The sequence below is a fragment of the Temnothorax nylanderi genome, unplaced genomic scaffold, assembly GCF_030848795.1.
Source record: "Temnothorax nylanderi isolate EJ_2023f unplaced genomic scaffold, tnyl_v1.0 TNYL_tig0023_pilon, whole genome shotgun sequence".
In the NCBI taxonomy this organism is placed as follows: Eukaryota; Metazoa; Arthropoda; class Insecta; order Hymenoptera; family Formicidae; genus Temnothorax; species Temnothorax nylanderi.
The window spans coordinates 503,840-524,066 of record NW_027249085.1 but is presented as its reverse complement, the minus strand read 5'-3'; the positions used below and the strand labels follow the sequence as shown (position 1 = coordinate 524,066).

General features: G+C 35.9%; 1 protein-coding gene across 10 annotated transcripts in view; it reads right to left on the bottom strand.

Moving 5' to 3' along the window:
- Window positions 1-20,227, bottom strand: part of LOC139769533 (uncharacterized) — a 405,408-nt gene that overhangs the window by 11,291 nt on the left and 373,890 nt on the right. For 6 of the 10 annotated variants that reach the window (XM_071700652.1, XM_071700655.1, XM_071700657.1 and 3 more), the window contains 4 exons: window positions 13,451-13,631; window positions 9,837-9,966; window positions 8,100-8,341; window positions 7,369-7,552 (listed from right to left, as the gene is read on the bottom strand). In XM_071700652.1, the coding sequence (XP_071556753.1) occupies window positions 7,369-7,552; window positions 8,100-8,341; window positions 9,837-9,966; window positions 13,451-13,631 (737 nt within the window). Of the gene's footprint in view, window positions 1-2,458; window positions 2,669-3,195; window positions 3,429-7,368; window positions 7,553-8,099; window positions 8,342-9,836; window positions 9,967-13,450; window positions 13,632-20,055; window positions 20,143-20,227 lie in introns of those variants that run through there. The other 4 variants (XM_071700661.1, XM_071700656.1, XM_071700658.1 and 1 more) reach the window with 4 other exon arrangements.

The window sequence follows — 20,227 nt, the reverse complement described above, 5'->3', positions numbered from 1 at the left end:
AAATTGATGTTTTCGATCTCAAAAAGAAATATCGAATCAAAATTATTTTTTTTGTGATTCTTCGACGATTAAGGGCTTGAAGTTTTAATTGCACTAGTTTCTATATATATAAGTTCACTCCGGTTCTACTCATTGCTCCGATATAAACGCTTTTCGAAGGAAAAGCGAGGACAAGATATTATCGATACGACGAGTATGAGTTGTGGTACTTAAAACCGAAGGGGTAAGAAGAGGCAGTAGATACGAGGAGCAAGAAACAGGACGATGGAGATACAAACGATCGAGCACTGAGATAACGGAAACGGGTTGCAATAAGTTTCAGCCGCTCCCCATCTTTTCAAGTATTGAAACTGCTCGTGCTATCACCTCGTCGATTCGCTTCCTCGTCCCACTTTTTCTGGCCGATCCTTCCCCAGAGCAAGCGGATAGTTTTAATGGCGGAGGAGCACGTCGATGATGAGATTATGTACAATCAAGATCCTAAAACGGCTGCCGCGCGGACAGGGCACGCGTGGACAAAAAACTTAATTCATCTAATCTAACTTTCGTGCTGTTTGTGCAATATGTCTATCTACGAATTATTTAACTCCTCTTTCCTCGCCCTTTGCTTGTGCTGTGCAATTTATTCGTCGCTCGGCTTTTTCCTCTCACGCTCCCCTTTCTCTCCCTCTCATTCTTTCTTCTCTCTTTTCGCTCTTTCATACTTTCTTTCCCTCCCCCTCTAGCATTCTCCCATATGTACGATTGCACTCATGCAATTGCTTACATGTTCACGATTTATACGAGTTTCGGTCTCGTCTTTCTTTTGTATCAATTTGGTCAAGTCGAAATTCGGGACAACGAGGATATTGTGATCATTTTACCGCTCACCGAACAATTTAAAATACACGCGTGCACGCGCCGTCTCCTCTATCTATATCTTGTCCATTCTATTAGTATTATTTTTTGTTCGTTGTTAAGAATTCGTATATTCTCTCGTTCTTTACGCAGCGAGATTGATTTATAAAGAGACGGAGGGATTAATGGCTGCTTTTTTTCTTCCTAAGCTTATAACGTTTTATTGCTTAAACGTCAAAATCTCGATTTCCTTTGGTTCTACATAGTCATTTTATATAAAAATCTAATGTTTACTTAAAAACCACGGTGATCTGATCGGTGTTTTTCGCGTTTCCTCACTTTCTCAGTTTGGAATGTGTGCTAATTCGTCGATGCCTTTTACGGCGCGTCTGTTTTATAAAAGTATCCAACAGGTCTATACGCGCGTCGCGTCCGAAAGACAGATTCGAATGATAAAAACGGATGCTAAATTGCCTGCAAAAATTTCAATGTGTGATATATCGTTTGGCCACGAATCCGATAAATAAATATATTTGATCAAAATACGAAGTCTTTTCGCAAGTGGAAATGGGATAAGATACGTGGATCCAATAATAATTTCCGTGGTTTTTTTAGACGGGCGAGTTGTACAAAGGGGTCGAGATTATTTTGTCCTCGTAAAAATGCTGCGCTATTGAATATACACAAGATCCACCTCCTCCTTGTCGCCGAATATCGAATCGACTTTGAATAACTTTTAATATAACATCCCTATCTAACTAGCTAATTGTTGAATTTTGTTTATAATAATCTTTATTCTTTTATGTATATATTCTTTCATTTATATATATATATATATTTATATATCTTCACGAGAGTATGCTTCGATTAATCTTTGTATTTATCATTTATACACCGTAGCCGCTCACCGGCCGTCGCATTTGGTCGTGAGCGTCTCTTTCGACATTATGTCTTTGAGTTATTATTTTCGCGGTTAAGCCCAAACTACAAAAATAATGAATCCGTGTAACGAATCTGTTATCCTGCGATCTGTCGGCACTCTTCTTTTTTTTTCGTAGAGAGGATCAAGGAATTTATGCGCTTCGTTAAAATGGTGATAAACCACAATCCCATTGAACGTGTGTGCGGACTCATATTTCTCATGTATACTCATTATCGCTGGACGATACATAGTATATGCGTAATTGGCCAGTTTCGCTAAAAAAAAAAAAAACACTGTCAGACCATTTACGAATGATTTGTTTACGTGTATTCCGGATTTGTATTGTATTGAAGCTTCGGATTACTACTGTAACGGCAAACGCTATCTATTTCTTCAAGCCGAGCAAGATGCTATATTATCCTACAGACTGGACGAGAGGTATTTCCGCTTTAGTAATCGGTAGCGGTTCTTTTCTCTTACACTGGACGTGAAAACTTACGGGGGAAATTGAGGATATTGGATGCATCTTGCGCAAGATTACCTAGGATTATGATCCTTAATCACTATTTTTTTTATTTCTCACTTTGTTTCTTCGTTTTTACTAAGCAAGTGTTATCTGCTTTTCGTGGTTACTGCCTTTCGACTCGCGCATCGTCAAGCCGGAAGCGGCATGAGTTCTACTGCTTTTGCTGTCGCGGTCGATTGTGCATCGATGATGATGGAAATGTTGTTATTGTTGTTGTTGGAGGTGGTGGTAGTAGTGGAGGAGGAAATGATGGTGGTGATGGTGGTGGTAACTGTTGTTGCTGTAGAAGTTGTTCCTGTTGGGGTGTACTTGCTTACCATCACACTAGAAGGCTAGGCGTCAGCCAGTCCTCATCCGCTAGCTGGACCGCAACCAAGAACACACTTTACCATTTGAACACACAAACGCTGGTTAAATCTTGGTCCGAATTTCAAGAAAGTAATAGAAATATGCTCGACAATAGTCCTCTCTCTCCCTCTCTTTCATTCGTCTTCGCGCTCGTCTATGTGCTCTCTAACTTTTGCTTCCTTTCTCTCTTTCATTCATTCTCTCTTTCTCTCTCGCTTCTGCTTCATTCTTCACTCTTGTTTCTCCGTTACAGTTTCTCACATTCTCCTACTACATGGATTCTAATCGATCTGAATCTACCTTTACCATGACTCAACCTCCACTGTGTGGCGCAGTAGTAAGGACGTAAAAACCGCATAATAATTATATAATGTACAAGTAGTAAACTACTTGTATTATAATTCAAAGCGCTTCGGCGATGGCGGAGTAACCGCAAGATTAGGTTAATGAGTTTTCTTGCAATATCTAATGATTGCAAATCTCTCAGTCGTTATCAGAAAAATCAAGTTTAGATTAATACGAAATCTACGATCGAATATCATAAATTGTTATACTGATAAAATAGACGCAAATATCACTTTTTTTATTTTACTTTCGTTTCTTACATGTTTTCTTCCATTCCTTTTCGTTCCGACGAAAATATTATCCTTTTGCACAAAAATAAGCTGCAACGAGTAATTTCAGGCTGAATACGAGGTTGAGCCAGGTTGTAGATGCAGTTATCCTGATGCTAATTGATATTCGAAAGAAAGGATAAGCCAGGCCGTGCGATGATAGTGGTAGCGATCACTGTGCCTGCGAACCGAAATATGTAAATAAAGATAGTCTTTTTGAAAATTTCGAGCATCCCTTCCTGGATAGTGAGTAGTGAGTAACAAACAAGAGCACCGAATACAATATTATGACATATATGTATATTTGATCTTAAGTAATATTCATAATAATGCATTAATTGAAAAACCATATAAATCATAATTAAACTTATCCCAATTAATATAACACAGCAATCATAAAATATTTATTGAAATTGTCACGTTTTATTTCGAAATAATTATTCAATTTGTTGGGATTGTTATAAAAAATTATAATATATAAAAACATAAATATAATCTGCCATAAATATTACTTTATAAAAGTAAAGAAAGAAAAGAAAGGCACTCCAGAGGGATACTCGAGCTGAATTAGATAAAGTGCAAGAAGCATAATGCATGCAATGTCTACATTTCGCATTCCATATTCATGCAAGTCTAAATCTACGTAGGGAGTAGCCTATCATAGCTTTTTATATCCATATGATGTTTGTGATATCCATCTAATATTGATCCTCTTAATTTTATTACATTATGTTTTTTTTTAATTTTCTATTGGCTGATCTACATTCTGTATTGTTAGCTGCTCATTAAAGTTGAATACACGATGTACAAATTTACACGGGGATATTTGCATGTTCCTAACTTCGCAGCCTTTAGCTCATGATTGTAAATTGCGAATATCCGTGTATAAATTTGTTCTCTTTAGATCCTACGATCCTACGCGAAACTTTGTAACTCTCTCGTAATAAAAAAAAATATTAGCAAAATAAACGGGAAGCCAATTGCAATTTATCCCGGTGCGCGATATATTTTCCATGTTTCATCCCTCTTTCATTGTTTTATCGGTACCGTTAAGAACTCGTGTTCTCTCTCAATTGAGGATGGTTTCGGTAGCTAGTTTTCAAGCAACTTTCAAAGTGGTATCTCGCTTGACATGCAGTGATATAATGCGAACTCGGTTTTTCGGAAAGAGATATTTGTGCGAAAGCGAGCTAACTTTTCTCACCGAAATATCTTCTTCGACAGACGAGCAATGGTACGTGACTTTTATTCCGCTCTATGCGCGATATGTACAAAAGACTCACTAAACAACTATAGTTGCGTGATATGTATATATATCTTTTTAAGTATATATACATATATAATATACCTATATGAGCGACAGGCCGTTTTACTGGCATTGCGAACAGTTGCAGATTAATGACTGAAAGCCGAAATCGATACAGCGCTTACAATATGCTATACGATGTCTCAAATTGTTCGTATCTTTTTCTGATAACAATCTAAAAATTTTTTTACGCTATTGTTAAATATGTAATTTATTTCAAAGTTATCTGGAAATGCTGTGTATGTGTTGAATGCATTTTGGCATAGGTTTTTTTTAGAATGCGAGAAATAGACACACGATTAACTAAAAAACCGGAAACATTACGTTACTGGTTTTTTATCGTTACCTGTCCATTTAGAGAGATTTTTGTGGATCGTTAAATTAAACGACGGATGAAAGAAATTAGTCTGGAAATACGAAATTCCAGACACTCGCTCATTAATTCAATTTATTAAGTCAATTTATTTTAATTTTACTTATATTTCAACGTTCTACTAGTCCTGTTGACCAGGAAACTTATTCTTTTATTCCCAATAACTGTATTTTCTCTAAAGTAGAATCTCTTAACCTTGAGCCGATTTACTCTTCAATTCCATAGATTTATGAATGCGTTGTTTTCTATCGTTATTTTATATTATAATATAATAAGTTACTAACGAAATAAGTTACTAAAAAACTTTATACTCTTTTCACTTCGTGTGAAAAAATTTTATATTTTTTAATTCAATCATCTAAAATTTACATAATTAGCTAGAAAGTCAGACTTGGATAATAAAAATATATGAAATATAATATCAGCATGATTTTGTAACAATAACGTTGTTTATAATAAACATAAAACTATATAAATATTAAAAAAATTTAAAATATATTTTACATACAACTTTTTTTCTATTTACTTAATAAATGACGGAAAGGAAAACACAAAGAAACAGCAGAGTTAATTTGAAAATTTCAGACTAGAGTTTTTAGCGAGCTTTTAAATTAAGATAGTCGATCTCAATTCTGAGACTTCAAGTTGTCAAGTTCAGAAATTGTTCTTGAAGCAAAAAGAACGCGGGGGCATTAAAAGCGGTGCTGAGTTGAAATGCATTCGCTGCGCTTGCCCGAAGCCATCCCTGATCTCTTTTCAAATATTCTAGATTTTTTTGTAGTAGTGTCGTTTTTAGCGATGGCGTGTGTGCCTGTGTGTGTGCAGTGCGCACTTTCTTACGTGTGCATTCTGTGCAGAAAGCAAGATGGTCGAGGTGTACTTTTCTGGACAACAACTACGATAAGTATCATATTTCACTTCACTACCATGAACCACAATTTTTTTGCAACATAACTAAATCTCGACAATCTCCTATAACCACGTGTCGAGCGGGAAAGCGAGTCTATCTTGCTCCATCAATGTTTGGTGTACAAAAAAATTAAAATTACTTTGCCAGAAAGAGATGTAATCGTGTTAAACGGATTAAAAATTACGTTAGAAAGATAATTATACACAAGGAGGTACACAACATAATTGTTTAGCGTAACATTATTAATCTCACGAATACACCATTGTAACACCAAACATCGTTTTAAATGTCGTGATAAAAAAATTGAAGTAACTTTTCCTCAGTTTCTATTCATATCTCTCGAAATTCGGTACAAGATAATAGAAATAATTCTGTATAAAGTTTTTGTTACTTTTCGCTGTTACTTATGTGAATTTATTAGACATGCATACTATATACATTCTCCACACAATTATCATAATACAATCACGGCTGTCATGAAGCATTTTCGTCAGTGAAAAAATTGATGCATTTTTCGCAACTAGCCAAAAAGTACATCAATTCATAGTTGTAGTAGAGATGGGTAACATGTTATGTCACTGTTTAATGAATACTTACCATTTTATTGATCTTATTATAACTTCTAATTATATATAAATAAAATATAATCAATATTATATTCTCTCTGCCTTTTACCCAACTCTGTTTATAAAAAAAAACATCATAAGCTTTAATGCACAAGCATATATGATCCCGATATTTTATTCATACACAGCATTATTTCTCATTAATTATTAAGCAAACTTCCGATTTGTTTGGCAAATGAATAATTTTGTGGGCTGAATTAGCAACGGAGAAATTGAAGATTAATAATTAATATAATGCAGGTTTATGATATTGCAGTTTATTATTAGTCTCATAGAAAAAATAATCTTGAGTTTGTAATATAATTTAAGAAAATGCAAATTTTCATAATTTGCATACGTTATGTAATTATCATAAATAATGCTGGTATAAATTGTTGAAATTAGCATATCGCGGTTGCTCCTGTAACCTCGCAATATCGTTAACTCAAGCCAAAATATTATACCGAATATATATGTGTAGCTAATTATATCATACGTGTTATTGTAACTATGTTTACTGTTCCTCCCGTGCAAAATTCTTCCTGCTGAAGCGTAGCATGTTCTATCGCTCGGTCTCTCGAATGATATATCAAGTATCAAGTTTACGAGGTTTCCTAAGATCACCGACAATATATATATATATATATATATATATATATATATATATATATATATATACACATATACTATGCGCACTTTTCTGCCGCACATGCCTTCGATATCCTTTTGATGTCGAATCGAATTTCCACGTGCAACATTTACAAGCCAATACCGGCACCGACGAAATTGCTTTTGGACGTAACAGGGGCAAGATGCAAAAGTATGTAAAAAGCGAAACACTCCAGTGTTAGCCAACAAACATCACACAAACAAGTACGGCGCACACTTGCACGCGTGTACAGATGGGATAGATAAAGTAATGGTTACCTGGAACTGTTGCATCGGGTAGGCCATCATTTGTGCCGGTGGCGGTGGTGGCGGGGGTGCGGCTTGCACCCCTGGGGGTGCCGTGACCGTCGTGGCGTGGTGTGGTGGTAACTGTGGTCCCCCAGGTAATCCCTGACCCCATCCTGCTGCTGTGCCGGCAGCATGGACAGCACCCATTCCCATTCTATGTTTGTAAAAATGCATAATTGTCAAATCGAATAATTTTACAAAGCAGTATACAAATGCTAGGATTAGTATTTTGCTTGATATAATATTAACGTTTGCCATGTCGCAAGTATATTATATAATATTGTATTGTTAATATTTTTTATTGCAATTAACAAATAAATTAATAAATGTTTAAAAACTAAATATTATATTTTATGTTATCTGCTGTGATATAATTTTATTAAAGATAATAATACACATTAATAAATTTCTAAAATCATTTTGTGACAAATTTATCAATATAAATCAGTTTGAATTCTTGTATGATATTAAGAACTTATAATTATGAACAATTATATGTTCTTAATAATTTGTAAAGTTAATATGTAGTTTCAAGTTATTTCAATTAAAAATTTCCGAATTGCTTTATGATCTATCGATGCTGCAAAAAGATGGAGGAATGATATATTCGTGTTGCATTTAAATTTCTGATTATTTAAAACTTCGTCGTCGAAAACTTGGTTTTCGGGAAAGAGGAACTTATCTCGCGTGAAAAAGCTTACCCCATATATTGCGCCTGTTGATATCCAGCGAACTGTCCGTAGGTATATCCCTGCATGCCTTGAAGAAAGCCACCAGCTTGCATTTGTGTCGCTGTCGTGGGATAAGATTGGGGCGGATACCAGTATCCTAGTTGTCCAGCACCGCCGACGCCACCGACGCCTCCGACACCCGCGACGCCCGCCGCCGCCGCGGCGGCAGCTGCCGCCGCCGCGTAGTATGGGTACGTCGCCGACGATAACGCCTGAAAGAGCACAAAGATCAATGAAATAGAAAAGAGCAAGAACATTGTCTGGATTTTATACTTAACGATGTCGATAGGGTCAGGAATGGTAATTTCGTTCCGTCGAAGATTTGTGTGGTCGTTCACTTGAAATGGGCGACGCGAGAATTTCAACGCGATCATTTCATTGCCGTCACGTAAATTATTTTTTATTATTTCGCTGTTCCTCGCGTGAACTCATTCATTCTTTTACGGTGCACAATGTGAAGTCAGATCAAATTATTCCACCGAATTATTGTGAAATAATATATTTTGTAAAATATAACAGTTTCTTCTTTGTGCGTAGGCAATTAATTTTTATGATAAAAGAAAATATATTTCTTTTCTGTTTTTAGTTTTTACAATAATTCACTTGTCATCTAATAATATTTAAATAATATTAAAATTTTCTTCCAAAATTCGTGATATAAAATGAGGAAGCAATATTAAGGGAATGATGTGATCACAATTGTCGAATAAGATATTTAAACAGTGATTTTTGGCTAGTTTTGCTTCTAAGAGGTTTATTGGAAATAATATGCAGCTATTATGCTCTTCATTAAAGCGATACGATGAACTGGGATATCACGCAAACTAGTTCGATTCCGTTGAATACGAGAACAGGGTATGGCAGGATACGTACTAACGTGATATCTCAGCTCCTCTGGGAGAAGCGCGTTATGGGAATAGAGATCAATTAGAGCGATGTCACGGGCCGAGTAGCAGTGGATGGATGCACGGAAGTACTATCGGGGAGTGCGAGAGGGTTTGGGAAGTACTTCGGGTACCATTCCCAGATCGGGCGTACCTACCCATCCTAACGGAGCTAATTGCTAAGAGACCCGGCCCGACACACTTCGAAGAGGCACCTGAATAGACCGGAATCTTGCCCGATTCCCTGTCCTCTCTCCGTTTCCGCCTTTACTCTTTCGCCGGACTTTCATGTCATATACCGATATGCCGACAGAGACACTTTAGCCGCGCGAAATCGGAAGAAACCGGTCGTGATCCGATAACTACTTCCTTCTTTGAACGCTCTTACTTCTTTGAGACGCGAGTATTCATTATTCAGTTTCAGTGACACGTATAACAACGGCAAGCTTGAGCTTTATATTTATATCGAGGAATCTGTCGCTCTGCATTCATCGCTTTGACACATGCAAGTATTGAAGATTAGATTTGATATTAATGTCAACATATACTATTCTCTTTCAAACAATTCTGACTCTCTGTAATATAGTCGCTCTTGTGATTCATATTCACTGATGCACGTAAGGCCACTGTTTCTACTTTTCATACATTGCATCTAAAAGAAAATCGGCGACAATGCTTATTCATGAAATAAAGTAGAAAAATTCTCTCGGTTTGATACGAGCAGCGATGTAAATGTTGGAGAACACGGAGGAGGGTGGAATTTCACGTCGAAACTGTCCTTCTAGTAGAGCGGATAAAAGGAAAAGATAGAGAGAGCATTTACCTGTCCAGTTTGTTGAGCATTATTAGGATCTCCACTTTCCTTGCCCCAACTGCACTTTACCGTTTGGCCGTTGATGTCTGTGTTGTGTACCGCTACGATGGCGTGCGTGGCCGACTCCTTGGTAGAAAACCTGAAATCGAAAGAGACGGGGGGATTCAAGTCTTTTGTTAAGACGCGCGTCTTTCGACGTCAATATTGGTGTTCGTGCGACGCGATGGTGTGTGCAAAAAGAAAAATCTCCGGAGCAATACTCTTGCCACAAGTTAAACCGGACCTTATTATAGTAGCTTAACGAAATGGTCTTTGCGACTAGTGCAGTTTAATTTATGCGAGTTTATTGCGCGCACGAATGAGCACGGTAATTGTGAGTCTCGACGAATTTAGATTACTCCAGATAGGCATTCAATGTTAAATTCCACACACTGATTACGCGGGTTTAGTTTCTAGTTTGCTAAAATAGTATTATTTTGGATGAACAAACGTATATTGTTGTTATCACAATACATGATAGAAACTTATACTTTAACATCATGTTCTAGCAATATTTCACAAATTAGAAACATAAAAAAGAGAACAAAATGTTGAATTAGTCTGACAGTATTTGTATCGTGTTTTCCGTTGCTTCGAGATATATCTATCATTTCTGTTACATGATAACTTAAGTAAAATACTAATTATAGCGCACAGCGCTTTTCAATTATTCAAAGCATCCATCATTTTTCGGTATCAATTTGATCAACTTTGTTCGGAAGGGCGAGGACTAGAGTTTTCGAAAATCTGATTAGAGCACGATGAATTCGGCGGCAGGGTGGCAGGGAATTATTGAATTTATCGAGGATTAGGTCACTTTTAACGTTCGCATTCGAGATTACACAATGGCGACTTCGTCCATAAGTTCACCCCCTTCCCATCTATCGAGCTTCCGTCCACGATCGTTGAGTAGGACGAACGATGGTCATCGTCAGCAACCCCCCGCCCCCCTTCCCTCTCTAAGACCGTACCTCAAGCGATAACCAGCGGCAGATAAGATTCTTTCTTTCACCCGAGAAGAAAAGACCTCCTTCCCTTATCCACCCTCCCGTCTTGCTTTCTCGCTGTACCTTGCAGTAAGTCCATACGTCATCCCGAGATATTCGTTTCCGGGTTCCACGGAAGAACAGAGGGAGGAAGAGCAATTAGACGGAAGATATCTGAACGACGGACATTGTCCAGGGGTGGCGGAACTGTGGCAGACGTACGAAACGGTAGAGGCCATCGTATCGGATAAGGATGGACAAGGATATCGAGCAGCGGACACGAGGGAGAATAAAGGCTAGAAAGAGGAAGATACGTAAGAGAAGGTTTATTGTGTCCTTCTTCCGTCCCTGTTTCCCTCTAGGCTTCACCCTCCCTCTCTCTTTCTCTCTTTCTCTTATCGCTCGTTCTAGAGCAACCCTCCTACTCTTTCGGCAGTCTTTTCTGAGGTAGGTCACGGATTTCTCATCGTCGTTAAGGTAGAGCTGAATTCGCTTTCAGCAGATATAAATGCTTAGCTGATTTCTTGTCACGTTCTTTTTTTTATGGCTTGAAAATATCGATATAGACACGATCGTCTGTGTAGCGAAATTTTTAATTTTTATTTACGGTAATTAATCTCTTTATTTCTGTACATGAAATTATTGACAAAACATGACTTTCATGAAAGAATTTAACAATTCTTTATTAATGTTTTTGAAACATAAATAAAATTGATTTCGTCAGGTATGGGAAGTTGAACTGAAATATATGATCTGTGCGAATGTAATGGGTAGATTAATGAAATGGCCACGATTCGAGCTTGATGAGTCCGACATGCTGCCATTGACCCGACATGTTCTCGCGTTTCGTGCCATAAATCACAAGCGACGGTGGGTATTGATGCGCCATTCATGCGATTTCCTAATATTTCGTAAATCTCATTTGATGATTCGCATTACACTAGTACCAATCATCGCGCAATGATTATGAGTAAAATTTCCTCAAGTTTTGCTGTAACAACTGTATTACACGCTTCAAATCCAAAATCCAATCACTTTATGCAAATGTATCCTTTGTGTACATACGATGATTCTACCTGGTTGGCCTTAGGCCAGATGTTCGATTTTGTGATAAATTTATCCGGACAGTCGGTGTAAGCACATCATCAGCCATACATAATATATGTATGGTAATCTAGCGTAATGGCTTGAGGGTGATTGGTTAAATAATAGATTTCAATAAGACCGATATATGACTTTTCCTAACAAAATCGATTATTATTTTACTTTATACAAAACATACGCTCTATTAAAATACACATTTATTTCTAGAAACTGAAATAAAAATAATTACGTATTTTTGTTCAATATTCTGGAAAGTATTATTACATTTTCATTACACGGATGAATCGAATATTTAAGCAAGGAACAAGGATAGTAAAAGTAAAAATTTATATAAGTTGTTATTATTACAATATACCCTCAAAGGATGCGAAAATTCAAATTTGACTTAATTTTTACAATAACGTATGGTAATACATAGTATATTAAGTTTTTGTCCTAGATTCCTTTTTTTTATAAGACGATAAAAAGCTTCGGTAATTAACGAAGTTTGATTATATAATCAGTGAAATGGTTTCAAGGGTTTCATACTAAAGTTCCGTTTAATTCCGTTTAATTCTTCACGAGAATTGGCCTTAAGTGTTCTTTGTGGAGTCTGGTGATCGATAAATCATTTTGTAATTTAAACGGCGATAGAGTAAAACGACTTTTAATTACGACAATTCATTAAGATATAGAGAAATAACCCGTGAACCTTACATTCATTTATTAGAAGAAAAAATTGCGGTAGATAAGTAAAGTTGTATATTTTTGACGTAACAAAAACAAGTGAATATTTGTAATTATTTTAAACGTTTTTTTTTTTCAGAAAAAAAACCAGACTGTTTTTGAAGCAACGTAGATTATTAAATAAATCAGACTGTTAAATAAATCAGAGAATCTGAGCGCATTTCTATTTTAGATTAGAACAGTATCTAAGAAAGATTGATTTTAGGTTAATAAGAGTAAATGCTGACAGTCAATTTTAACTGGACTATTTTCGTAAACATGTAAAATGATGTAGACCGCGCAAAAGATTAATGAATTGACTAATGCGATCTGCAAATATCGTGCTAACTTTATAACAAAAAAAGAATAACTGGAGCGGTTATTATTTTCCATGACACTATTATAAAAGCTACAATGTAGCGAAATAATTAGTATATTGTGGCAATGTGATTCTATAGTCAATCTTATTATCAAATTATAAAAATATTTATATTGGTTATTTAGTTACAACAAATTACAACAAAGAATAAGATTAATAATCATATATATTCACATATACATATATACATATACATATATGTATATGCGTAAACTAATTTTATAAAAATATATAATAAGTTTAAACTTAAATTTAATAATGAGCGCGTAAACTTAATTCGGTTTTCTGAAATTTTTTTCTTTTAAAAACGATTTCCTAAATAATGCCGACTTATTAAGGATAAGCAAGTTTGACAATATTTATACATTGTGAATATATTTTAATGTAATCATTATAAAATGCATATTTACCTGATAAAAGCGTAGCCTTTGTCCTTAAACACTCGAATTTCTTGGATGGATCCGAAGGGCGAGAAAGTTTTCTGCATGAGTTCTTCTGTTAAACCATTGGTTAAACCGCCGCAGTATACCGTGCAGTTGGTCGGACTACTTTGATTGTAAACTTCATCGAACGTCAACGGCTTTGCATTCGCTGTGAGACAAAAAAAATGATACACTTTAATTTTCATTTACTTGTATAACCTGTTGAGAGAGGTCTAAGAAAACTAGTTCAAGCGTTAATAATCGTAGCTATGACTCCTGAATATTAATTGTTATACGTGTCTTTCTTGACTCAGAACATAAACTCATAACGAAATACAGTGATAAATATTTATAAATTTATATACGGAATTCTTACACATCGCAATGTAATATGGAAGAACATGAAATAGTTTAAAAATAGTTTATTGCGAGAGCTCAATTATGGCTTGAGCTAACGAGTTTTGTGTTATGAATTTTTAGATTATATTTGCTACAAGTTATTGATGTTGATTTTGTTTACGCCAGGAGATTAATTACTCTTAGCAAATATAAAATTCAAAATTGTGTAGAGAAGTTTAATAAGTTTACTTTAGATGTATATATAACGCCCACTATATTACAAGCTGTTTTAATCGACGTCAACGCACCAATTTTCCTCAATTGCGCTTAATTTCAAAACTCTATCAATTACATCAAAATTCTGAAAATGGGATGCTGCTTTCATAGATGTTATTACGCGTCAAATATTAGTAACAATGTTGTAAATTACAACAACAAAATTATTCCTTGATCAAGGAAACGTTTCGGGAAATATTAGTTGCTGTACCCCATCGCAGCGTTTATTTTGTTATCAATCAATGCGCGGCACAGTCGTGTTGTTGAAAAGCATAACTCCTGCTCGTTCGCAGTCATGATTGGCGTACAAAGAATGAGCAGCGTTGTGAAGCGGAGAGTTACGCGGGCATTCATCAAAAAACGATCAGCACACGGCGTAATGATTATTCCGTTTGCGACATCCAATGGCGATCGGATACGATCCCGATAGCAATATAAGAAACAACACGCACGTGGGGGCCTTGGGAAAGCCATTATTGAAAGTATCTACTTCCCTCAACGCGATAGATCTCTCATATATCCTTTACCTCTTCTCTCGCGCCCTCCCCCCTTTCCCCCGCGGCATTACTTTTACTGATACTACGAAAGAGGTCAACCGGATTTCACGGTGTGGTCGGAGCGAGACGCGAGAGCTGCTCGAGATATCGAACGCCAATGCCAAAGAGGTTGAATCCCGTCAGCTAAGTTTACGATCGTACGGGGGCTTAGCCTATACGGTTCAAGCAGGCTACGGGTGTAAACGCGACCGGTAAACCACGGCCTGTAATTGCCTCGTTCGAGGATGGAAGGTTTTCAGAACGGCAGAACGTCCCGTTAAGAACTTACCGAGGGACGTTCTCTTCTTTTCTCAAAGCTCGGCATTATCTCTTTATTGCTTGGTGAACGTTATTCTCAGTATTCCCGGAATGTCGGCGCAGCTTGCCCGCCTCCCGTCGCCGCCTATGGTCGGCTTTAAAAAATTTTGTTTGTTCTAGAATGCTTATTTCGCAAAAAGAGAGATTGAAATATCTGCACTCCTGGCGCTTGCGAAGTCGTGAACTTTTTACGGTTCTACTTTCTTTGATCGCCGGTCGTTTCGCAAGTTAATAGCTGAGAATTATTATACGACAAAATGTGTAACGAATCAATGCATTATCGCGACACGGTAGCTGATTAATGCAATATTATTTCTACGAGTCATATGATTGCAAAATTTATTCATTACGAAAAAGATATTTTCGAAGTAAATTAAAAATTTCCCTAAGTATTTCTAATACAATTCATAATATAATTGTCAAATATAATAAATCCTCTATAATATTTTCTTTTATCAAATAGAAACCAGACAACTGTGCGAAAATCGTAATTTGTGTCCTTTCATGATTATAAATGTACATTAATTATATCATCGCACTTGAACGTTTATGCTGTACACATAGATTGTATACTATCTTTGTATTTTCATTATTAGTATTCATGATAGTTGAGTTAAGAATTATGCACATTATATACATTATACTGTGAGTGTGTATGTGTGTATAATTATTTTACAAGATCTTTAAATTAGCAAGCATTTTATGTCAAGATGCAGATAAATCATATCATCATTCAAAAAAGATATGTCTATCTGTATATGTCTAACTGCTGCAGTTTTATAATCCTACTCAGAACATGCAAAGTTTTTCGTTATATGTTACGATCAAATAAACTTATCAATCACGAGAAGTTCGGTTCCTTTAAAAAAGTGTTAATTCATCATCATGTTTTGTTTATCTGTTTATTGTCAGATTCCCCTGAAAAATATAATTTTGGCTCGGATAAGTGAACTGAAATGCGCGAATAAATAATTCTAACAAAGTCTCGGAACAAAAGCTATTTTTGAATATATATAATAATCGTTTTAATACTTTATTCTGGCACAGGATGTTTATAACGAATATATGGCACCGTATTTTAAGATGATGTTGGATCTATATCTCATATCCTCCTTTTAGAACTGTAATAAATTGCCTTCAGCGGAATATTAATTTTATATTGGATTTTAAGCGACACGAGAAGCTGTCACTGCTTTTTTGTCAATACTTGTCCGCGCTATGGACGTAGTTTTCGAGATTTAAGAGAGAAAGAGAGAGAGAGAGAAAGAGAGACCGAGAGGAGAAATCGAGATTCAAGATATCGGGGATCGATTGGAAGAATTGCTCCCGACGTTTTGAAGCGGTTATATCGAGAATATCTGGTTGAAAAATTGAAGAGCTATTGTAGATCTATGGCGATGGTTTTCGTATGGAGTGGATTCCATGAAAGAGAAAAAAAGATTTCAAAGAAAGATTGCGAAGATGAAGTCGATTCGAACGTGGAATGATACTGGGTGAAAGAATAACTATACGATTGTATTTTTATCGAAATTTATCACACTGAGCTTTTGATTGATTCTGATATGACACGTAATATACCAGCAATACATCCAAATGAGAATCAGAATGAACAGTGTCATCTATAATGCATAAAATCATTATACGTAGATTTGTATTTACATTTATATTAGGCATAAATAGCTGTATCAGCCTGATGTAAGTTCCAATGTCATTTAATTAGTCACAAGTTTTTAATTAATATCTTATAGAAAATATAATATGAATTTTTAAATAAATTTCTCATTATATGCACATAGATTAATGACAGTTTTCGTATTAGTTAAAATATAAAGTTAAGTTAAAAGAATGTAAGTAATAAAAACGAGATAAGGTACTGGCTCACAAAATTTTTTAGAAAACAAAACAATTGGCGAAATTTGATGCTTTTGATGTTTCATCTTATTTTATGTAATAAATAATAAAATTTTGTTATGAATGTTAAAATTCCAATGCAGAATATAACAGGAACTTTAAGAAATTATAATTTTTAGGCACAGTAGATTGTTTTCAAACTCTGGCCTTATTTCCCTCTGAGAATTCTTAATATTTTAATCGAAATATTCCTCTCTCTCTCTCTCTCTCTCTCTCCCCTCGAGATTGGGCTATACCGATTCAAACTGATTTGATTCCATTGAATATGCGATATTCCAATTTAACCCCTCAGGCATGACTTTCTCGACGTTTCCATTTTAAGTGGTCGACTCATGCATCGTATACGCTAAGGTCTTAATACGTACCCAACCCTAACGTGATTGCACGACTGGCACGATCTTGAAAGCGCTATTTACCGACGTATTATAGTCGCAGTCACACACCGTCGATATGTTTAAAGTTCGACGTTTTCGCGCTTGCAGAAATTACGTGTCAGTTTACGCGCGGCAATAAAAGTAAGTAACTACTTTCGAGTATTGAGCACGTAAAAGCGTAGTAGTAACGATATTACACATTATTAAAAATTCTGCAGGAATTTTCCTTTAAGCTTCCACCGACTAACAATCCATATTACGATATTGCGGATCAAACAAGAATTTGGCTGACAAGAAAATATCGAAATTCGCTGGTTCTGTCAGATCACTTTCGCTCTTCGTAAATGATCCGTGATTTATGATCCCTCGGACGTGCCTGGTCGAAGATCCGCCATTACGGAAACAGCCTGTAGTTCTAGATTCGGCTCATTAGGCAGCTGATTACGTGGACGTGCCTAAATCGAAGTTCTATATACGTCAGGTCAATGGCGGCTCCGGCGTAATCCCCGTGAAACTTTATTCTTATCTAGCGGGAACCACTTGGCGATCGAATAACTAGATTTATCGCGCGAATCTAGTAACTTTTTACTTCACTGAATTTCCGATAACTCGCCGCTCCCGAGAGCCGGGAGATGAAAGATCAACAAGAAATTCGGGGGTAAACTCGAAATTTTCTACCGACCGCGTTGGAGTCCGGACGCGTTAGTTCCGACCTTAAGTAAAAAAAAGGGTGCAGAACACTGAAGTGAGAAGGGAAAAAAAAAGGTAGGACGAGATGGCTTTAGACCTCCGCAATATCTCCTTGCTCTTTCCTTCTCCCGAAAGGGAAGTTTCCACTTTTCTCCGTTTTATGGCGGATGGAATCTCCAGTGGTCGACGATAGAACTCGAATGTACGTATCTCGTGCCCCCTTAAATAACGCGGGTACTTGAAGTTTCGTTGGCACCGGTCACCCTAGCAGTGCGCCAATATTCGTCCCGACTAAATTCATGGTAGCGGGTACTAAGTGGACACTGGCTGTCCCCGTGGCCATTCTCCTTTTTCTTATTCTCGGACATCCGTGGATATTTGAATAATCAATGCTCGAACTGACGCTGCATTTGTAACTTTCTAGTGGTTTATGTAAATCAGGGCGAACTGAGCGGAATGGATGGTTTCTTGGTTCCCCTCGCACAAATACTTTGTTCGTTTCCTATTTGGATTATTGTTGCATTATCCACAAGGTCACAAAAATGAATTTGTGTTTAAGCCATTTGTTCGTGTTAAGTTCGTGCCTGGATATATGTCTAGCGATATTAGATTCTTAAAAAAAAAATAATGCAGGTAAAAATTGCAAGAGTAAAGTACGTAGTTTCATAAGATATGTATGTGAATTTAATTTCACAATTAATTTTTTATGTATTTATCACTCTTTTTTTTATATTCACCTTATATTGTTAAATCATATTTGCGTGTTTACTCAATTATCTATACATATAATTTTAAATTAATAAACAGATATTGTTAGAATCTTTTCCCAACAAGTAGTTACATTAGCGGAGAACACGATGGGGAAAATATTGAATGAAAAACTGTGCACGTATATAGAGGTGCACATAAACTAAGAAAAATTGCATGTAGTACAAGAAAGTAATGAAATATGAAATATGCGAAGTATAAGTGGGGGTATTATGGACAAAATTTGATGGAGAAACGTTGTGCATACAATCACCGACTTCCATTTCTCTTATAAGAAATCTGAGCACTGATTCACTCGGATGATAATAACCAAATTACATAAAAATATCGATAAGAGTGAAAAATTAAATAACGAGAGATATGAAAAATAGAGCGAAAAGAGTGAAGGAAGATTCGATTTTCTTTTACCTTGCTCACTGTACAATTCCCCTCTCATTCTCTTCTTGCCGTACCTTTCTCTTTGTTGTATTCCTTTAATACCCTTCTCATTCAATTTAGAATATTTCAAGTCCAATAAGACTTTTCAAACAAGGGGAAGTATACGAGCATGCATATTAAAGCCAATGTATACAAATTGTATTGTAAAACGTTACGACATAAAAAAAATACTTTTAACAATATTAAAACGACGTTACTACATACGCATATACGTGCATATGTCCCGAGGTGCGCACTCTCTCGGTATACATGTATGTACGTACATAAAAGACCATCATACAAGTCTACCAATTTAGTTGAATACCACTAGTTATACTATAAACAGCAGTTCACTCGCTCGTAATTTTCAAACAGATAACAGGAAACATTTTTGACAACGAAACACGAATATAGAAACACTTATTTACGAATAAAAATTATGGAATTTATTTCAATGTACGCGAATGATATTGATAATGCTACGTTTATTACTGTTTCATTCTAAGCGCTTATTAATGTGATACGATGTGTTAAAAAAAATGTGGACGAAAGAGAGAACGGCTGTGTACATACGAAGAAAAATTGGAGCGATAAAATATTACTTTAAATCAACATGTAATTAGTGTCGAAATGACAGCTGCTTTATATTCCCCCGGTTGATCTATCGTAATATTTTACAGCTGCAGTGATATATAGCAGTGCTGATATTTTTCTCCACGCAACAATGTATACAAGTATGAAGAGTGAAAGTGGAAAGATAAGAGAATGATTAATAATTATAATAGTAATAAATACAACATAGATAAGTAAATATAATAATAATGTTAAAGGTATTTGAAAGGTTGCAAAGTATAATTATTTAAAAAGAGGTAAAGAAGTAAGAAAAAAGTATGAAACATATTTTTAATAAAGGGTAAATTAGATAACGTTCGTAGCTAACTTGCTTTGATTGTAGTACACTTACACACTTGTCTATGTTCACACCACCTCTCACTTTCTCTTTCTCTCTTTTCTTTGCTACTGGCCTTAACTCCTCACGTATCATCCTCCTGCAAAATATCCGTGTTAAAACGACACGTGCAAAAAAAATGACGTAGCGACGATTCGTATGGAATATATTCCTATAGAATTGATTA